Below are 19,712 nucleotides of genomic sequence, written 5' to 3'. Positions count from 1 at the left end.
CTCGTGGAATTGAATATTTCATATGTCACCTCATGAAAATTATTCTTACCATTGCACTCATAAACATTCATTATCTGTATACTATGATTTGACTATTTCATGGATACTGCCTTCCCTGGGAGAATTTCACTAAAATATGTCCCATCATTCCATTCATTACCTCATGACAGCAAAAAATGTGGTATCTGTGAAACAGAAAACAGGGCGACTCAAAAAAACCTTGAAACCCAAATGTCAGGACTATTGTTTTAGTGAAGTTCTGCGTGTAGCACTTTCAAAATCTAGGATATGAAAGCCCAATTCATAAGCTTCCATCAATACAAGAATCATTCAAATCACTCATGTACTTTTCAAGTTACAGAATTTTAAACACAACCACCATTTTAAAGTTCTGTCCACGGATCATAAAAAAGGTGAGCGTTCTTTCACCAAAACGAAAACAATTCACACACATCCCTATGTGATTTGTTTTTCGTTTTGCTGAAAGAATACTTAACTTTTTTTGTGATCCGTGGACAGAACTTTAAAACGGTGGTTTTGTTTAAAATTCGATAACTTGAAAATTACATGAGCGATTTGAATGATTCTTGTACTAAAAGAAGCCTAAATATGAATTGGGCTTTCATATCTTACATTTTGAAAAGTGCTACATGCAAAACTTCACTAAAACAATGGTCCCGAGATTTGGGTTTCGTTTTTTTTTTTACTCAACCTGTATAGAGCCTTACAAATAATGCACAGAAAGAATATTTGGTACAAATTTGTCGATCAGCACCAACTTTAATTGTGTCATTAATAGAGCTTCAAATCTAAAACCCCAATCCACTCAACAGTACCTAGTCAATCATAACTATCACTTAGCTATGCCCATTTATCATGTATTCCTTACCTCTGACTGTAGCATAATACTTGTGTCCATTCTGTAATCTCAAGCTGTGTACGATAACGCCCATTTATTTACGCCCATTTACGCCCATTTATCATCTATTCCTAACCTCTGAGTGTCGCGTAATACTTATGTCCATTCTGTAATCTCAAGCTGTGTACAATAACGCCCATTTATTTACGCCCATTTACGGCCATTTATCATCTATTCATAACCTCTGACTGTAGCGTAATACTCATGTCCATTCTGTAATCTGAAGCTGTGTACAATAACGCCCATTTATTTACGCCCATTTACGCCCATTTATCATCTATTCCTAACCTCTGACTGTAGCGTAATACTGATGTCCATTCTGTAATCTCAAGCTGTGTACAATAACGCCCATTTACGCCCATTTATCATCTATTCCTAACCTCTAACTGTAGCGTAATACTTGTGTCCATTCTGTAATCTCAAGCTGTGTGCAATAACGCCGTTGGTGATTCCAACACGAGTGAACTCTTTAACATCGCTACCGCCTCGCATCGAACCTGAAAGACGATAAATGTATAATGATCAATGAAAAGTGATAAAAATTACCCGTCTTTTAGGGATAAATACATGGGCATGGGAGAATTCTATGTCAATGGATCAAAAGAAAACTAACTGGTGATAGAACTACTAGAAATAAATGCAAACATAACAGTAAAATTGCACGTTTTCTAACTTTCAAGTTAACAATCATTCTACTAAGAAAGCCAAGTTTGCTCCTACCGATGGCATATTCATAGTACTTGATCCCTGAGTGATGACGTGCCATGCCGTGCTCCTCAATGTCAGTGAAGGACTCCCAGTGAAGGACTAACTCAGAGCTGGAACTCTGTAAAAAAACAACGCAAGACACAGGCAGATTTAAAGTCATGGTAAAACTTCAAGTTGCTTAAAACATTCAACAAATCGACGCTGTTCATAAAAATTCAAATTTACGTAAAAAGAAAAGATGTCAAAGCGTTAAAGCTACAGTCCATCATTTGCAGCTTTCCAAAAAGTAACTGACATAATTATTGTTGAAAAGTATACTTGGTTTAAAGACAATAATGGGACTAAACTCCCTGTGAAATTATTCTTTCTGGAAAGCTGCCATTTTGAAGAAAACAATGAAAGAAGGCCTTTCCAACGATGCGTCTAAAGACGCATCGTTGGAAAATTTTGTTATTAGTTCGTTTTTAATTCAGTGAAGCGCGCGCAACTGTTGACACAACGCACACGTGCGCAGTTGCTATAATTCGTCGGTTCAGTGCTCGACATCGCGTAGCTGCAATCGGCTGGATGAGAACGTGTCCCGGACGCTGAATTCGGGCGCAATTCAAAACATGACTCGGCAACTTTTGATTTGAAATCAAGATCCTAGAAAATTTTGTTTCTTAGAATATACAGCATTAACTGAGCTTAAACTTCATCAGGTTAGTTGTTCAGCACCCTGTTTGAGCACTTTTGTTGCTTCAAACGAACGTAATGCACAAAATACAAATGATGGACTGTACCCTTTAATAAAAGTTGCTTTTGTAAAAGGATATCTAAGAGAGTTGAATCATGCCAACACATACTGGTTGGCAGTTGTAATTGGCGGATTGTGCCATGAACAAATATAAACCAACAAAATTTACTTGGTAGGTTTGATGCTGGTTCCATCCAATCCAAACAGAGCCAGGGGTCGGTGGGGTCGTATCTATGACAACGCCATCACTACAGCTGGACACAGCAGGCAGAGGTTCATTCCACAACTCATGCTCCAATGTCACTGCGTCAGCGTGGATGCAAATGCGATAACGCATGCCATGTGCAAGGACCAAATTGGGAACGTTGACAAACTCTCTATCTGTATGCATGACAAGATATAAGACAAATGTTTCAACTGCTATGAATGTGCAAAAGGCCTTTTGGTGACCAACTTGCTTACATTTTGTGCAAATTAGATTCGACACTTTAGTTAGCATCTGCACTAAGTTTTCATTCTTAAATTTATTGGCTTTTTTCCATGCTATTTGTCTTGGTTTTTTTTCATCCAACTTCAAAACTTGATGTTTTCTCATAGTCTTCCGTTCCAAGTTTCTCCGGGATTTTTCTTAAAATGTGCGAATCAATTCACTAGGCACCTCTCCAGCTCGGACTCAAATCTTTTTTTAATAGAAATATATTAAAAATAATGTGAAAAAACCTCTGCTCTGACACCCCCAAAAAAGTATGACATTTATATGGGTAATAATTTCCGCCTTTGCACAATATTCGGTCTTAGCCAGCTGGGGTAAAGGGGTTAATTGTAGAGTATTCTGTATAGTGATGAGCCCCCCCCCCCCATTGATTTTATGGAGGCCAAGTGTCTGGAGAAAAAAACCTGTCTACATTTCAGCATTGATTTGCTGATGAACCACCCCCCCCCCCCCCCCGCAAACATTTCTAGATCCGCCCCTGTTCACAAGTAACATACTTTCATGCTCAATCTTCCTACCTGTTTCCCCACAAGCTTTCGCCCTTGGATGATCGCAGGGATACTGCAGACCATCGTCCAAGTTGCCAAATGCAGAGGATCCGGTATCCAAAATGGCGGCCCAGGTGTAGGCCCTGTGGCGTAGTGTGGGCCAGACTGCTGATAAGGAAGACGTAGATGAGATGTAGTTCTTGTCTGGTTCCGGCCAATTGGCATTCTGCTCAATGTTGACTTCATCTGTTCCCAAAAAAATAAGAGGGTACGTTACAAAGAATTGGATCTCATAGCAATTTTAGTGTCAAATTGGAAAAGCAGGGTTTAATATTAGATGTCTCTAAAATTCTAACTCTATTGGCTTCTGAAGAATAAATAGTTCAGAATTGTGAAAGTTAAATTCAAGCATCTGATTAAATCAGTAATCAGTGCTGTAAATAACTGACAAATAAGGACAGCAATGAATAAACCTTCCTATCTTTCAGATCCACTCGATAACCCAAGAGTAAAGTATAAAAACGCTGAGTGGCTCAGAGTAGAATGGGAGGAATAATATCGCAAGGTAAAATTTGGACTTTTCTTTGAAATGGAAAAGTCCAGATTTTACAGAGCGATGATATTCCTCCCATTTCACAACTTGAAGCCACTCAATATTTGTTTTATATAACTGACATAATGGATCCTTGTCATTTGATTAACAGTTAAAATGAATTCTATTTCAATACAAAATTGGTCGGAAATGTATTTCTCTCTTCCAAACTACCCCTTTACGAATTGTTTGAACCCGACTCTTTAACTCCTGGCTCTTGGGAACAATACGCGCTACGCTCAACGCGCACACCAGCATACATTTGCACACAAATACCGTGCCATGGAACAAGGATGATCCTAACAGTTGAATAGTAAATCCCATTCCCCATGGGCGAATGGGACTTTTTGAGCCCCGGCGTGAGTGGGAGCAATAATGAATGTCACGTGATGTGAGTTCCACCAATTAAATAACAAGGATCTGTATGTCATATAGTATATACCGGTACTTACGATCAGCATCAATGACCGTATGAGGGACGACCAGTGATGCATCAGCACAATTAACAATCTCCGTACTAGCGATGGAAGACAGACCAGCCTTATTGTAGCCCCTCACTGATAACCGAAGACAGACGTCCAGGTCTAAGGAACCACTGTAGGATGCTGTGAAGCGAACCTAGTGGGAAAGAGAATTCCTGATCCATTCAAAATCCTGAATGATGGACAAACTGTACTGTTTTGTGATCAGCATGTGTTGTGAGAACTTACACTGCTTACAGCTTAAAGATATAGTCCATCATTTGTAATTTGTGCATTTTGTTCGTTTGAAGCAACACAAGTGTTCAAAATCTAATGAAGGATACTGAACAACTAACCTGATGAAGTTTCAGCTCAGCTTCAGCTGTATATTTCGAGAAAAACAGCATTCTAGGATCTCAATTTCAAATCAAAAGTTGCTGAATCATGTTTGAATTGTTTTGAATTGCAGCTATACGCGATGTCGCGCACTGATCCGACGAATTATAGCAACCGCGTGCGCCTGTGCGTCGTGCCAATGCTTGCGCGCGCTGCGCCGAATAACAAAACAAACTACCAATTTAAATTTTCCAAAACTATCAAAATGATAGCTTGCCAGAAAGATTAATTTCACAGGGAGTTTAGTTCCCTCACTATCTTTCAACCAAGTATGTTTTTCAACAATAATACGCCAGTTACTTTTTCGGATGGCTGCAAATGATGGACTATAGCTTTAAAAGCACCAAACCAGTTTAACAGAGTTCAAAAACTGTTCTTTTGGGAGAAGATCTGGGGTTTTTAAGATTAAAACAATGTCTTTTCTCTGAAACAAAGCTCTTCAAAAGGTACTCCTGAAGTCGTATTGAAAAACGGACTTTTCTTGCAACATCAACGTTTGAAATTAGTCTTTCTTTTGTTTCCCCATCCATTTGAGTTGTAATTTACTTGCTTCGATCTAAATAATAAACTCACCACATCTTCGGTCGGCACCAAATCCTGGATCCTCATCCAGGGACTCAGCAGTGCTCCATCGCTACCATCCTCAGCAATGCTCCACTCGTAGAAATCCATCAGTTCTTGTGGGTCGTCGTGACGGACGTAATCTTGCGCGAAAGGCTGGAAGACCACGCTGATCTCTGTCCCGCCTTGCGTGGTCTCAATGTTGCCGACTGTGACCTGTCCGACCTCGGGCGGCTGTGATAACACCCAGAATCCATCACTGACGACCGGTTGGAAGCAGACGCTAACGTGGCAAAACTGAACCTAACACACACAAAAATACACAGACACCACATGAAAAACTGAGAAGAAAAAAAAACGGGTATCCGGGTACACGATAAAGAAAGTCAACCCCAAAAATTGAATCGCGGAAGTTGCTGTAAAGATTGCTCATAAAAAGGTCCAAACGATAATACTACTGCATCGGTGCGTCAACAAAGCAAGATACAAGTGTGTACCGTCAGCTAAATACATGTAGCTTATGGTGTAAATTGCATTTTTGCAGGAGTCATCAACCTGAATCTGTTTTGTTTTCCATGTGCCTGGTTTTCATTCTGAAAATTCTCCATAAATGACATTCAAAACCTTTCTTTTCCATTGTCTGAGAAGTTACAAAGTAATATATAATATTGGTTGCTGATTCTAGATTCCATAAATCTGGAACTGGTTCCTGACATCAGCGGTCGGGTACTCAGTTGTAATGCACAGCCCTAGGTTAGAATGTAATGTGAGTGTCATGGCCGAGGGAAATAAGAGCACCGGACTCAAGTCCCAGTCTCCACACTTGTGTCCTTAAGCAAGACACTTAACCATTATTGCTTCGTCCTTCGGATAGGACGTAAAGCCGTAGGTCCCGTGTGTTGTGTAATGCATGTAAAAGAACCCAGTAACACTTATCGCTAAGAGAAGGGTTTTGCCCCGGTGTTTCTGGCAGAGCGTTTATCAGTGTTGTAGTACTCGCACTCGGTACTCGTACTCGAGTAGTATTTTTAGAGCACTTGTACTCGTACTCTTACTCAAATGGCAAAGTACCCGTATTCAAAATGACGGTACCCGTACTCGGGCAGCAAAGTACTCGTACTTGACATGTCCTAATTGTACTTGATCATCCAAGTACTTGTACTCGAATAGCAGTACTAAAAAAAAATGGTATAGCTTGACTTACCAAGGCCTAATTCTAACGGTACTATTAGTTTGAAATGGTTGATTGGCTTGCGAAGAAATCAAAGTTTCCTGATTTTCCTCTGTGAACGTCTGGAGAAACACATTTAACAGCTAGCGCTGAGTGGGTCTGTATATCGGTCTGACTGGGCCTAGGCCAATTACGCACAATGAAAAATTTGCCGTATTGCCGTATCCAGAAATAGAAGAACGCGAACTCGTACTCGGAATACAAGTACTCGTACTCGTGCTCGGAAGTAAAAGTACTCGTACTCGTACTTGGAAGTAAAAGTACTCGTACTCGGAGCCCTCTACTTGTACTCGGAAATACAAGTACTAGTACTTGTACTCAGTAACGTAAGTACTCGGCAGTACTCGGCACTCGGAAAAAGTACTCGACTACAACACTGGCGTTTATCTTCAACCATATGAAGGCAGCACTTGTTAGGGAGGAAGGAAGGAAGAGTGAAAAAAAAAATTTGGTGTTTTTTCCCATAAATGGAGAGGTTTCAGCTACCTTGGATCTGTAATGAGCTCCACTGTGCAACCCTGAACCAGCCTGAACATGTTGGAATGCCATGCCAAGATCTTGACCATCAAGTAATGTAATCCACTCCACTGTAGTGGTCTCATCATCTGTGTAATAAAAACAAGCTCGAAATGATCTCGGAAGCTGCAGGCCAATGAGTTTGTGTTCGTACATGTGTACCTTCTGCCCAGTCTGTATGAGATAGATGGAGCTTTTGCATCATGTACACGTCTGTGGCATTGAAATAAGGGACCGTGACCATTCAGCCCTGGTATGAAAAGGGCCCCCCGGTAAGCCCGTCCCCTCCCAAGAAGTCCTTTCGTACCGTCCCAGCTACCGGCCCAGGAGCTGGTCCGGTTGCTAATCAGGAACTCCTCTATCCTGGGGTCTACTGTTTGCAAGTATTGACACATGTAATATATCCCAGAAGAAACCTGCTTGTGGTTTTCATCTCTCAGCGCGAAACAATAGAACACTTTCGTCGGCACAGATCGAAACCCCTGCCATGCGGTTTCGCGCACAATGGGACCGTAAATTAAAAAGGCGTTTGGAAGGATTTTATCTTTAATCCGGTAAATCTGCTATTGTTCTGCTCTGGACGTTCTCTGAAGGGCAATAAATTGATGCGCCTGACTGACTTCAAAACTTCTGGTCAGACAGGACCATATACCGGACAAGACTGGGCTGAAGACCGGACTGGCTCTGGACCGGACGAGGTACCAGGGGGCCCTTTTCATACCAGGGCTGAATGGTCACGGTCCCTAAAGGATTTCCCATTTGTTGAACGTCATAATGCAAACTTGACCTCGATAATGCAAGTCTGTCTGCCCTCCCTCGAGGGCCATAAAACTGACACAGGGCCTCAAGCAGGAGTTGGCTAAGGTGAGTTATAATGAACAGGTGCGCATTCCAATGTTTGTTACTAACCAACCAACGCAGAGACATGACGATTTCTTGAGCTGCTTTCCGCAGCTAAAAATAACGTTTAGAAAACCAACTGATGTTTACAAAAAAAAAACCAAGGTGAAAAGACACTTTTGACAGTGGGTTTTTTTTAAGATGATGAAAATGTAGACTGATGCCATATAAACATAAACTAAAATGTACAATGAGTTTTTGTGAGTTTACCCAAATTGACTTCGATCTCCTGTTCAACTGCCCAAAGAACGCTCGTGACAAAAGGCTGCAGCATCTCAGGGATGGTCCAACGAGCTGAGATGTCTGAGGTAGAGGACTGGTAGGTGATGTCATCCTGACAGGGTTGTTCAGCAACAGATGAGTGATGGGATAATCCTGATGGCACAGACACTGCAAAGAGGAAGCAAGAAACTGTTCATGAAGAGAAAGTAGAGAGAGATCTAGAGGGATGGTCCAACAAGCTGAGATGTCTGAGGTAGAGGATTGGTAGGGAGGTAGAGGATTAGTAGGTGATGTCATCCTGACAAGGTTGTTGAGCAGCAGGTGCGTGATGGAATAATCCTGATGGCACAGACACTGCAAGGAGGAGGCAAGAAACTGTGAATAAAGAGAGAGTAGGGAGAGATCTAGAGAGAAGGTCCAAGGAGATGAGACATTGAAGATAGAGGATTTGTAGGTGATGTCATCCTGACAGGGTTGATGAGCAACAGATGAGTGGTGACAGAATCCTGATGGCACAGACACTGCAAGAAGGAGGCAAGAAAGTGTGAATAAGTAGGGAGGGACCTAGAGAGATGGTCCAAAGAGCTGAGATATTGAAGATGGAGGATTTGTAGGTAATGTTATCCTGACAGGGTTGATGAGCAACATATGAGTGATGGGAGAATCCTGATGGTGCAGACACTGCAAGGAGGACGCAAGAAACTGTGATTGAAGAGAGAGTAGGGAGGGATCTAGAGAGATGGTCCAAGGAGCTGAGACATCTAAGGTAGGTGATGTCATCCTGACAAGGTTGTTGAACAGCAAATGAGTGATGGGATAATCCTGATGGCAGAGACACTGCAAGGAGGACGAAAGAAACTGTGATTGAAGAGAGAGTAGGGAGGGATCTAGAGAGATGGTCCAAGGAGCTGAGACATCTAAGGTAGAGGATTGGTGAGTGATGTCACCCTGACAGGGTTGATGAGCAGCAGATGAGTGATGGGAGAATCCTGATGGCACAGTCACTGCAAGGAGGTGGCAAGAAACTGTTAATAAAGAGATAGTTTGGAGAGATCTAGAGGGATGGTCTAACGAGCTGAGATGTCTGAGGTAGAGGATTGGTAGGTGATGTCGCCCTGACAGGGTTGATGAGCAGCAGATGAGTGATGGGAGAATCCTGATGGCACAGACACTGCAAGGAGGCAAGAAACTGTGAAGACAGTACAGCGGAGATAGACGGATCAAGAGGGACCAACAATCAAGCTTAAATATCAACCAGTTGTTAGATAAAGAGAAAAATTCTCATTTTAGAAAAGAATGAAGTAGATAAGAAACAAGAACAATGTGAAGGTCTTACTTCCATCTTGATCGCATTCCAGTCCGTCTTTGATCACAGCTCCCTCCAGTACCTGACCCTCTTGAATAACTCTGACACCGTCTGAGGTAACGGTGACACTACCAGCTTCTGAGTTGGCTCGGACGGTCACAAAATATGTCTGTTGAGAAAGCAAAATGCAAAAAAGTAGAATTGAATTACATGAATTGGAGAAAAGATTAATGAAGACCTACCCTATTTTTAGCGGAGGGCCTTTGCAAATAGGGAGGGGGGGGGGCTTCTGGACCTACGAGGACAATTTTGAGTTGACAACTCAAGGATATATATGAGACAAACATCAATTGGTTTGACAATTCTTTATTAAAGAGGAAGACATCACATTATTGTCCGCAGAAAATGAGGAGAGTATGTCAAGAAAGTTTGCCCCCTTTCAAAAAACATTCCAGTATACAACGACGCTGTCTTCTGTCACGTTGGAAATATGGGATTGTGTCTTCAAGGAATGCACGCCCCTCTCTTTGCATTGGGGAAAGGTTTTGGGAAGGATTTGTGGCTCAATTAAGTATATACATGCATACAATCTCAGAATGGACTGCTCTTATGGAACCTGGGGCACGTTTTGGCGCTGTGACCGTAAACATGTTTCTGGTTCGCGGCCATTTTGGCGCTTCGGTTACACTGAAATGACGTCATTGTTTTGACCAAAGTTGAACCGAGGTTTCTGGTCGGTTCACTTATATTTCAAGATGGCGGAAAGGTAAACAAGCTTAGCAGACGACGTTACTTTTTACCATAAATTGGGTTTAAATAGTGGGTTTTTACCTTCAATTGGTACGGAAAGTTGATACAGAATATCAGGCCTACTCTTTTTAGAACTTTAGGGAAACGCTATAAAAAAACCTCCCACTTTTGCTTAGAATGTTATTGTTAATCATGTCTGGTCGCTGCGTGATTTTTTTTGGGCTGTGTGCAGTCACGTAGGCAGTAACATGACGTCATGAACAATTTTCCGGTCAGTCGTTTTCGCGGTGCACAGGAAACATGTTTTAATTCACGGCTGTGACGTCAGAAACATGTTCGAATTCAAGGGCCGCCAAAACGTGCTCCTGTTTGGAGTACATCAGGAGAGCACAATCATCAGTCAATTGGAATGTGTTGTGGTTTGAAGAAGCAAACAAGCATGTGCGTTCCAAGTTTTCTTCGTGCTGCAATTTACCTAGTCTATGTAACAGACCATGTCTGCCATATGGTCTATTATATGTGCACAGATTCGCTGATTAATTAGGCAAGACAACCGCCTCTTGACCTCTAGATTTTGACCAATCAGTGGGCGCTTTCTATATTGGGTCTTCGGTCATTCACCCGTTGTCCCGTCATGGACATGGATAAGAAAAACATAGACACAGCAACAAAGGCTGTGGTCACGCGCTCTGTATTATGTTACACGATAAGCCCCAGGCTTGTCTTTGTTTTGTAGATCTATGCCCGGCCGTTGTTGTATTGCAAAACACTGCATTCAAATTGACCAATCAAACATTTAGTGCTGATTTGGGAATGAAATGAGGTCACGATTTAGTGAAGTCGACTCCGATTGGCTGCGGCGAGGATCACATAAATCTGCATGTTTAGATATATCAGATGTTAGACAGGAGACTGGACAACGGGTGATACTCAGACTACAACTTACCATGAGTGGTGTGAGATCCAGTCCATCCAGTCGATAGAAGGTTACGTTGCCAACATCGACGAAACCACCGCTGACATCAGTAGCACCTCCTCCTGATCCGACGGCAATCTCATAGTTGATATCAAGATGAGGATGCTCAAAGCCAAACCAACGAGCTGAGATGCTTGTGGTGTTCGTCTGTACATCAATGTCCTTGGCTACCTGTTGTGACAGAAAGTAGGCAACTATTGATCTGTTTGAATACAAAGATACAAGACAATGATGCCATCGTTATTGTTTCTACTTATTTGCGACTTGACTTGTTAAGGACTAATGTTGTGCAAACCCGACCCGAAACCGAAACCGACCCGACCCTAAACCGACCCGACCCTAAACCGAAACCGACCCGACCCGAAACCGACTTCGGTTCGGGACGGGTCGATTTCTGTTTTGCGTTTGGGATTTTCAGGTCGGGTCAGGTCGGTAAGCCATTTTAGACAAACCCTAAACTGAAACCGACCCGACCCGAAACCGACTTCGGTTCAGGACGGGTCGATTTCTGTTTTGCGACTTGACTTGTTAAGGACTAATGTTGTGCAAACCAGACCCGAAACCGAAACCGACCCGACCCTAAACCGAAACCAACCCTAAACCGAAACCGACCCGACCCGAAACCGACTTCGGTTCGGGACGGGTCGATTTCTGTTTTGCGTTTGGGATTTTCAGGTCGGGTCAGGTCGGTAAGCCATTTTAGACAAACCCAAAATAAACCGAAATTAACCGAAACAGAATGGAAATTCATGTGGTGAACTATTTAGTACAGAGTCACTGCGCGCGGTGCGACTAAAAATGGTTTGCGGTCTGTCTCGATCGGTCTATAACATTGTGAGTGCTGCATGGCATGATTCGGTACTGAAGCTGACATTTTTTTTACGCAAAGCAGGTCAGTTCAGGTGCAAAAAGAGAACATATTTGCTGAAGCCAGATATTCGGGGGGTTTTCGGTTCAGTTGGGTTTCGGATCGGTTTGGGTCTGTTTTCTTTGAATTGTTGTCGGGTCGGGTAGGGTCGGTTTTCGGGAGTCCAGTTCGGTTTCTGTTTGGAATTGGTTTATAAAATAAATGTCTTGGGTCAGTTTGGCCTCGTCAACCCGACCCGATGCACATCACTATTATGGACTTGTGACATGTTTCTTGGGTTCATAGAAATTTAGGGAAATAAACAATTAGTTACAGAAAAGATGCAGGAGGAATGATTTCAGGATACATTACCCCAAAGTCCATGTTGACCTGTTCCCCACGGGGGGCGACATCCAATACAACACCCAGGGATGGTAACTGCACGATATGTCTATAAACCGATGACGTCCCCACCGTAGCTAACCCAGCGCCATTCTGCGCTCTGACCGACACGTAATACTCATGATCGCCATGGAGATGCCAGTCTAGGTCAGCCAATGAGAATGCAGCACAGGAGGTGCGGGATGAACACGGACCAATTTTGTAGTCTTTCTCTTCCTGGAAAGGGAGAGTTTCTGCGCCGCCCGGGGTGCTCCCTGGAATGAGGCAGTAAAAGATTTTGATCAAATATTGAGGAGAACTCTTCTTATTGTGAAGTTTAATAGTTTAATAGAAAGAGCATCGTTGATCAAATGCTGCATAAATAGTTATTTCACTACAAGACAACAGTCGAAACAATACTTTGGCAGAGACAATATCAATATTTCTTGAATTGTTGGCTGTACAAGGGAACGTCTCAAAGTCGGAACTTGGTCGCAGGGTCAAACAGTTTTGTTGTGATCAATTGACAATTGTGCAGTGATGCGTGACTGAAATTAACTGAAACTCACAGGGGTTTAGGCCAAGGATAAGAAGTATCTGCACAATTTTAAAAATGCAAAATTGACCTCATGGTTTTGTAGTTATTTACAAAAAAATAGTCTGACGGACACTTTTTTGGGACATGCTGTAGGGCAAGCTAATCACACTGCATGGAAAAATCACACAGTTCATTTCGTTGACTCACCGATGGCAACTTGGTATCTCAGGCTGGTATCCTCATCATCAATGAAGCCACTATCTCCCCATTCAGCAATCAAGTATTCATCCTCCACATGGACAGAGACACGCCCACCTAATATGGGTGGGGCACTTTGGACCAATAATCAACACTATGTAGGTTTTGATTGACTCACCGATGGCAACTTGGTAGCTCAGACTGGTATCCTCATCATCAATGAGGCCACTATCTCCCCATAAAGTAATCAAGTATTCATCCTCCACATGGACAGAGACACGCCCACCTAATATGGGCGGGGCACTTTGGACCAATAATCAACACTATCTAGGTTTTGATTGACTCACCGATGGCAACTTGGTATCTCAGGCTGGTATCCTCATCATCAATGAAGCCACTATCTCCCCATTTAGTAATCAAGTATTCATCCTCCACATGGACAGAGACACGCCCAACTAACATGGGCGGGGCACTTTGGACCATATATCAACACTATCTAGGTTTTGATTGACTCACCGGTGGCAACTTGGTATCTCAGGCTGGTATCCTCATCATCAATGAAGCCACTTTCTCCCCATTCAGCAATCAAGTGGTCATCCTTCACATGGACAGAGACACGCCCACCTAATATGGGCAGGGCACTTTTGACCAATAACCAACTCTATCTACATTTGACTCACCGATGGCAACTTGGTATCTCAGGCTGGTATCCTCATCATCAATGAAGCCACTATCTCCCGATTTAGTAATCAAGTATTCATCCTCCACATGGACAGAGACACGCCCAACTAACATGGGCGGGGCACTTTGGACCATTAATCAACACTATCTAGGTTTTGATTGACTCACCGATGGCAACTTGGTATCTCAGACTGGTATCCTCATCATCAATGAAGCCACTATCTCCCCATTTAGTAATCAAGTATTCATCCTCCACATGGACAGAGACACGCCCAACTAACATGGGCGGGGCACTTTGGATCAATAACCAACACTATCTACATTTGACTCACCGATGGCAACTTGGTATCTCAGGCTGGTATCCTCATCATCAATGAAGCCATCATCTCCCCATTCAGCTATCAAGTAGTCATCCTCCACATGGACAGAGACACTCCCAACAAACATGGGTGGGGTGGTATCTACTATAATTGGACCAATTACCTGCAGGGATATCAAAAAGTTTCCAAATATTAAAAGTTTTCAAAGCTTGTACGGCAAAACATTGAAAGGAGTGGCATCACATTCAGCGAGGTGACCACTCTTGGAGAACACTAACCTATAATTACCGAGAGTCACATCATGCTTTAATATCGTCTGTGGCATTAGTGGCATCAATCTTCAGTTCTCGCAATTTTCAGGTCCATTTCATCAATGTCAAGGATCAGATCAAGCAAACTTGTGCAAGAGTCAAAGCAAAGTCTTCATCCCAAAAATAAAAGCCACTTTCTAAAGACCACATCCAAACTGATGTTATAAATTCACAGCACAATCCTAGCTCTACAGTCCAGCACCAGATTTTATGAAACTCATCGTAACCTACGATGTATCGCAGTGCTGCGTCCTGCGATCCATTTTACAAAACACGTCGTAACTGTGACGCGTTGTAGGTGTATTTATAGCACTACTCAGAGACTGTTTCATGTGCTTAAAGTAAATAGTTGTCTGATATTCAACAAAGAGTCCTTGGATCTCCCCTCAAATTTTTTAAAACGTCAAACAAAATGGCGGACGTGTAATGCAACTTTAAAGGAAAACCAGCTCTCAGTGAATGGTATAGCTGCTTTGAAATTTCAACTGCGATATTCCACGCTAATTCATAATTGTTCAATGCATTTTCTATTTACACACATTGTCTCGGTATTATAGTCTCGTATACAATATGTATCTTTATGGCATAAAACTGACTAAGAAAAGGATGCTTCTTATTTTGCAATGACCACTAGACACGTCGTAACTTGCGACGTGTTTTAAGCCGTTGTCAAGGAACTTACGACGCGTGCAACACATCACAAGTTTCCTGAAATGGATCATACGACGCATCGCGAGTTATGTTACACGTCGTAACTCGGGATACGATGCATTGCAGCGCTTCGTGTAATCAGGTGCTGGTCAATTTAACTCTCCGACGCAGAAACTAGCCCTTTTGGGGACCCAATTTGGTTAATTACCTTAATAAAAAAAACAAATTCAAACCAATTCTGGTGATCTTCCATCTAATCCTAGCCAGAGACACCCGCTAAGGATATATGCAGTCACCTTTAGTGTGTGACCCCGGTTCAGGCATATCTGAGCCTGACAACCTGGGCTGCCCATATACACATGCACAAAACAAGGTCACTTGCGGGTATCCGCGCAGTGCACGACTTGACCACAGACTATGTATACAACATATGTTTCCTGTCAATGACCTCCTTATTTATAGTCTACAGATATGTCGAGATCATGTACATATAGATACAGTGTTGTGTAGCCTCAAACCAAGGTGCTAAATATCTGGGTCCCCGGAGGGACCCCTTACTGTAAGCGTATTAGTAAATGGGCTTTCTGCGTTGGAGGGTTTTAAAAGAGTTTCTGAGTCTTATATGCATAAAACTGACCACGGTGTTCCAATCAGGGGTTGTGAATAGAAATCGCACCAACTGTTTCTTGGAGTTTATGATCATTTTACGATATATAACAAACCTTGGATGTAGACATCTGAGCTTTGTTGATAGCCAACACAGTCAGATATAGCACAGATCCATGGCTGAAGTGAGGATGGTGCAACACGAAGTGATCGTGCCCCGATGTCGACATGGAGGTGAAGAAGTCGATGACGCGGCTTGAGCTGTAACCCACCTCGTAGTCATAGATTGAACTCTCTGCATCCTCTCCACTCCAGGAGATTGTCAACTGTCAGACACAAAAATAATATGCAGTCAGGAATCTGAAGGGGTTTTCAGGTTGACTTCAAGGGATATACAACATTTGCAAACATCAAAAAAACAAAACTACCAAATTATTATGAAATACCTTACTGGACTGTTAGTGAATGACAGTCTAAAGCATCCTGTAAAATCATGGCACGTGGTGTGCTGTCATTTTCGAGAAAAGTGGTATTTTTGTATAATTTCCAACGCTGGTCGGCCGACCAGCGTTTGAAAAAAATGGCTTTTCAAATGCTTCCCCCAATTTAACATATTAGTTTACTTTCTGTTTGCAATCGATCACACACCTGTGAATGGATACAAGCCAAGCAGACTGGTTCCCTGACCTTACAATTCCCTGTCGTCTATCAATTGCTCCGTTTCATCTTAAGTGGGTCAGGAAACCAGACTACAGGAACATTATTATTTTTCTTGTTTTTTTCAGCATCAACGAACACAAAAATTCGAACACAACGAACAAAAAGTCAGTGTAACAATATTTGCTATAAAATACTTACCCCCCCCAAATCCATCCATTTCTGAAAATTACAGCAAAAGTAAATTTTGTATTTTCCCTTTAAAACTTCGCAGCTGACCCAAGCACGACTACCTCCGCCTGGTCTAGCTTCAATTCCAGCACAGACCAACCCAGTTTAGCCTAATCTAGCTCCAATCCAAGCACAGACCAACCCAGTTTAGCCTAATCTAGCTTCAATCCTAGCACAGACCAACCCAGTTTAGCCTAATCTAGCTTCAATCCAAGCACAGATCAACCCAGTTTAGCCTAATCTAGCTTCAATCCAAGCACAGATCAACCCAGTTTAGCCTAATCTAGCTCCAATCCAAGCACAGACCAACCCAGTTGAACCCAAACCAGATTACCCCAATCCAACTTTAGCCCAGCCCAGCCCAGCCCAGCCCAGCCCAACCAAACCAAGTCAGTTCTGACTGGACCAGCTAACGCTCAATCAAGCATATCTCGTCGCGCCAGTGCAACAAGGTCATAACCCAATTCCGCAACAAAGTCGTATCTCGCGCGGATACGCTCCGTGCAACAAGGTCGTATCTCGACATCAATTGACTGTGTGTGTACATCCGGGTCATTTTAAGTGAGATACAACCTTTTGATATTCTGAAACTCGCATTTCACGTACTGCCCATTTTAGGAGATACGACCTTGTTGCACGGACACAACAATCTGTAAATCGTACATGTTTGTCGGTAGGAAGGTAGAACTTCTGCTGGACGGCTGAGATCCAGAGGCAGTCTAGGTCTCCTTGAAGGATTGCTGAGGTGTCGTTGGTGCCAGACATCTCAGGATAAACAGACAAATCATCTACCAGGGCAGCCTTAGCACTGTGTGCAAGAACAGTAAGTAACACACGTTAGTATACAAAGCTGCATGGGTATAATTTAAACCCACTGATCTAACTATAATCAAGGACACAGAATAAACACATCAACCTGTGTCATTTTAACCAGTTCGCGTCAGAGTACGTGATAACACGCACTGGCTGTTTATATACACAGGCACGGATGATGGATTAAGATGTCATAATTGCCTAGACTCGCCTCCGGCTGACGTCTATACAGTCGAGTCTCGTTGATACAAACTCGTTCGGACCTAGCCAAATTTGTATTCAGAGGAACATTGGTCCCATTCATTGTGCACATAACTGCACAGTCGGGACCAAGGCTTTATGTTTGTTATAACCAGAATTTGTATTAACAGAGTATGTACTCACTAGAGTCGACTGTACATGCTATAATCCCTCGTGCCTTTTGTACACACACACAAAGTCCGTAAAGTCTGTGGAGTCGGGCCGTGTGTTGAACTTGAACTTGAGTACAATTTACGTGCACACCCTCCGAGTATTGAAACTTTTGAGGTTTCGGCAAGAAAATCTGTTGAAATGACTCTAGCAAATCAGTATTCGTGGGGTTTGGCTGTATATATCAGAAGTTGGCTGGAAAATTTTGCGATTTGCGAAAAAACGAAACTTTCGGCAAAAATAATCCCGGCGTTAAGCAAGCTTCTATTCTAATGCCTGTATTAGTACCCCGACAATGAACACTATTGCTACTACATGTTTGTATGCGGTTTGTGCACATTATGAAGGAAATAAGTTGGGCGTGCTATGGGCAATACCAACGTGTGTGAACCAATGCGCACCATACTGTGGGGTGCTGTGGTCCAGTGGTTACGGTGTTCGACTCGTGTGCCGTGGTATGTGGGTTCGAATACTGACGGGGAACATGGTGCTTGTGCGCTTGGGCAAGGCACTTTACTACGATTGCCTCTCTCCACCCAGGCGTAGTAAATGGGTACCTGGTAGGAAGAAATTCCTTCAATGCTTGAGCGCCATAATGGCAGCCGTGCTAAAGCCAGGGTAATAATAAGAGCGCCAGGAGCGTCACTTTGTGGTGGACATGAGTGCAATACAAGACGCCATTATTATTATTATTATTATTATTATACAGCATGTTCCGCAAAATGAAGCTAAGGGTCATCTTATGTTCCTGCAGGGAATGCATATGCAAGCGTGCGTTTCAGCAGACTGCTCGGCTAGACATCGGAGTCTCAGCAATCTCCCTACCTGCAGTCACTGGATGCATTCATCAGTTCCATCTTCCTGCGATGCTCGTCGATGAACCACACCCGACCCTCGGCATCCTTGGCCAGACCAGGCCACATCCGGGCGTAGCCGATAGCAATCTGGGTCAACTCCGGTGGGCTGGTATCGATCACGACACCGTCGGAACAGACGGCCTCTGAGGGTTCCAGGGCTCGGTTGTAAGCGATGACGGTGACGTAGTACTGGCCGGGCGAGGGGGCTGTCCAACTCGCATGCGTAGAAGTGGTTCTCGTCATCTGAAGAATGGACGATGTGAAAAATGGCGGGGATTACGGTCGTCTGTTTAAACCAAGGAGATCTAACCCTCAGTGCCAAGTATTCATTTCTGAAATTGGGTTTGATTTCTAAATTTATCTTGAAGCGTTACAAGGAAACAATGATTTAAAAGTAAATGCCTTTATCAGAAAAAAAAAGAACAAGAAAAGCAAGTCAAGTGTGTTGACAAACACAAATGCCCCACTGAGACTATATGAGATTGAATAACTGTGGCATTATTGTCTTATGAGACGATCGAAATGCATGTAATAAACAACCTTTCGGCCCCAAATGCAATACCAAGAGCAATCCACAAACCAAATTCGAAGGTCATGAACTCTTTCAGTGCCCGCGAAGTTTGAATAGTTTAACCCTAAAGTGCCCAACTTCGAGCGTTTTTGTTAATTGTTCAAAATTCTGTAAAAAAAAAGTAAATAAGTTTTACTCACTAAATTTGTTGATGTTGCTCTCTGGTATATCCTTGGTATATTGGAAAGTCAATAGTAGTCACATACATAGTAATACACCCTGAAACACTGTCCTGCACACAGGGGAATTCCGCACTTTTTGCAGAAAATACGAGTTTTAGTGCTGTGTCCTCTCGCAAGAACTCGAATAAAAAAATAAATACAGGTCGTACATGCATGAAAATGGTACCATTAGAAAGAGCGAGAGTGCCCCCTTTTGATAACA

The 19,712-nt window shown here is 42.8% G+C and overlaps 1 protein-coding gene across 2 annotated transcripts in view; it reads right to left on the bottom strand.

The window, feature by feature from the left end:
- The window catches only part of LOC119723938, a 79,815-nt gene that overhangs the window by 33,027 nt on the left and 27,076 nt on the right, over window positions 1-19,712 (bottom strand). For both annotated transcript variants that reach the window (XM_038194851.1, XM_038194852.1), the window contains exons 17-31: window positions 18,726-19,000; window positions 17,340-17,484; window positions 15,905-16,114; window positions 14,233-14,383; window positions 12,475-12,758; window positions 11,226-11,426; window positions 9,560-9,698; window positions 8,212-8,391; window positions 7,072-7,190; window positions 5,367-5,657; window positions 4,389-4,554; window positions 3,375-3,590; window positions 2,533-2,744; window positions 1,640-1,745; window positions 1,300-1,416 (exon numbers count right to left, since the gene is read on the bottom strand). In XM_038194851.1, coding sequence (XP_038050779.1) covers window positions 1,300-1,416; window positions 1,640-1,745; window positions 2,533-2,744; window positions 3,375-3,590; window positions 4,389-4,554; window positions 5,367-5,657; window positions 7,072-7,190; window positions 8,212-8,391; window positions 9,560-9,698; window positions 11,226-11,426; window positions 12,475-12,758; window positions 14,233-14,383; window positions 15,905-16,114; window positions 17,340-17,484; window positions 18,726-19,000 — 2,812 coding nt within the window. The remainder of the gene's footprint in view (window positions 1-1,299; window positions 1,417-1,639; window positions 1,746-2,532; window positions 2,745-3,374; window positions 3,591-4,388; window positions 4,555-5,366; window positions 5,658-7,071; window positions 7,191-8,211; window positions 8,392-9,559; window positions 9,699-11,225; window positions 11,427-12,474; window positions 12,759-14,232; window positions 14,384-15,904; window positions 16,115-17,339; window positions 17,485-18,725; window positions 19,001-19,712) is intronic.

This window comes from Patiria miniata, unplaced genomic scaffold (genome assembly GCF_015706575.1).
Source record: "Patiria miniata isolate m_02_andy unplaced genomic scaffold, ASM1570657v1 HiC_scaffold_17, whole genome shotgun sequence".
In the NCBI taxonomy this organism is placed as follows: Eukaryota; Metazoa; Echinodermata; class Asteroidea; order Valvatida; family Asterinidae; genus Patiria; species Patiria miniata.
This window is presented reverse-complemented; position numbering and strand designations above follow the sequence as displayed.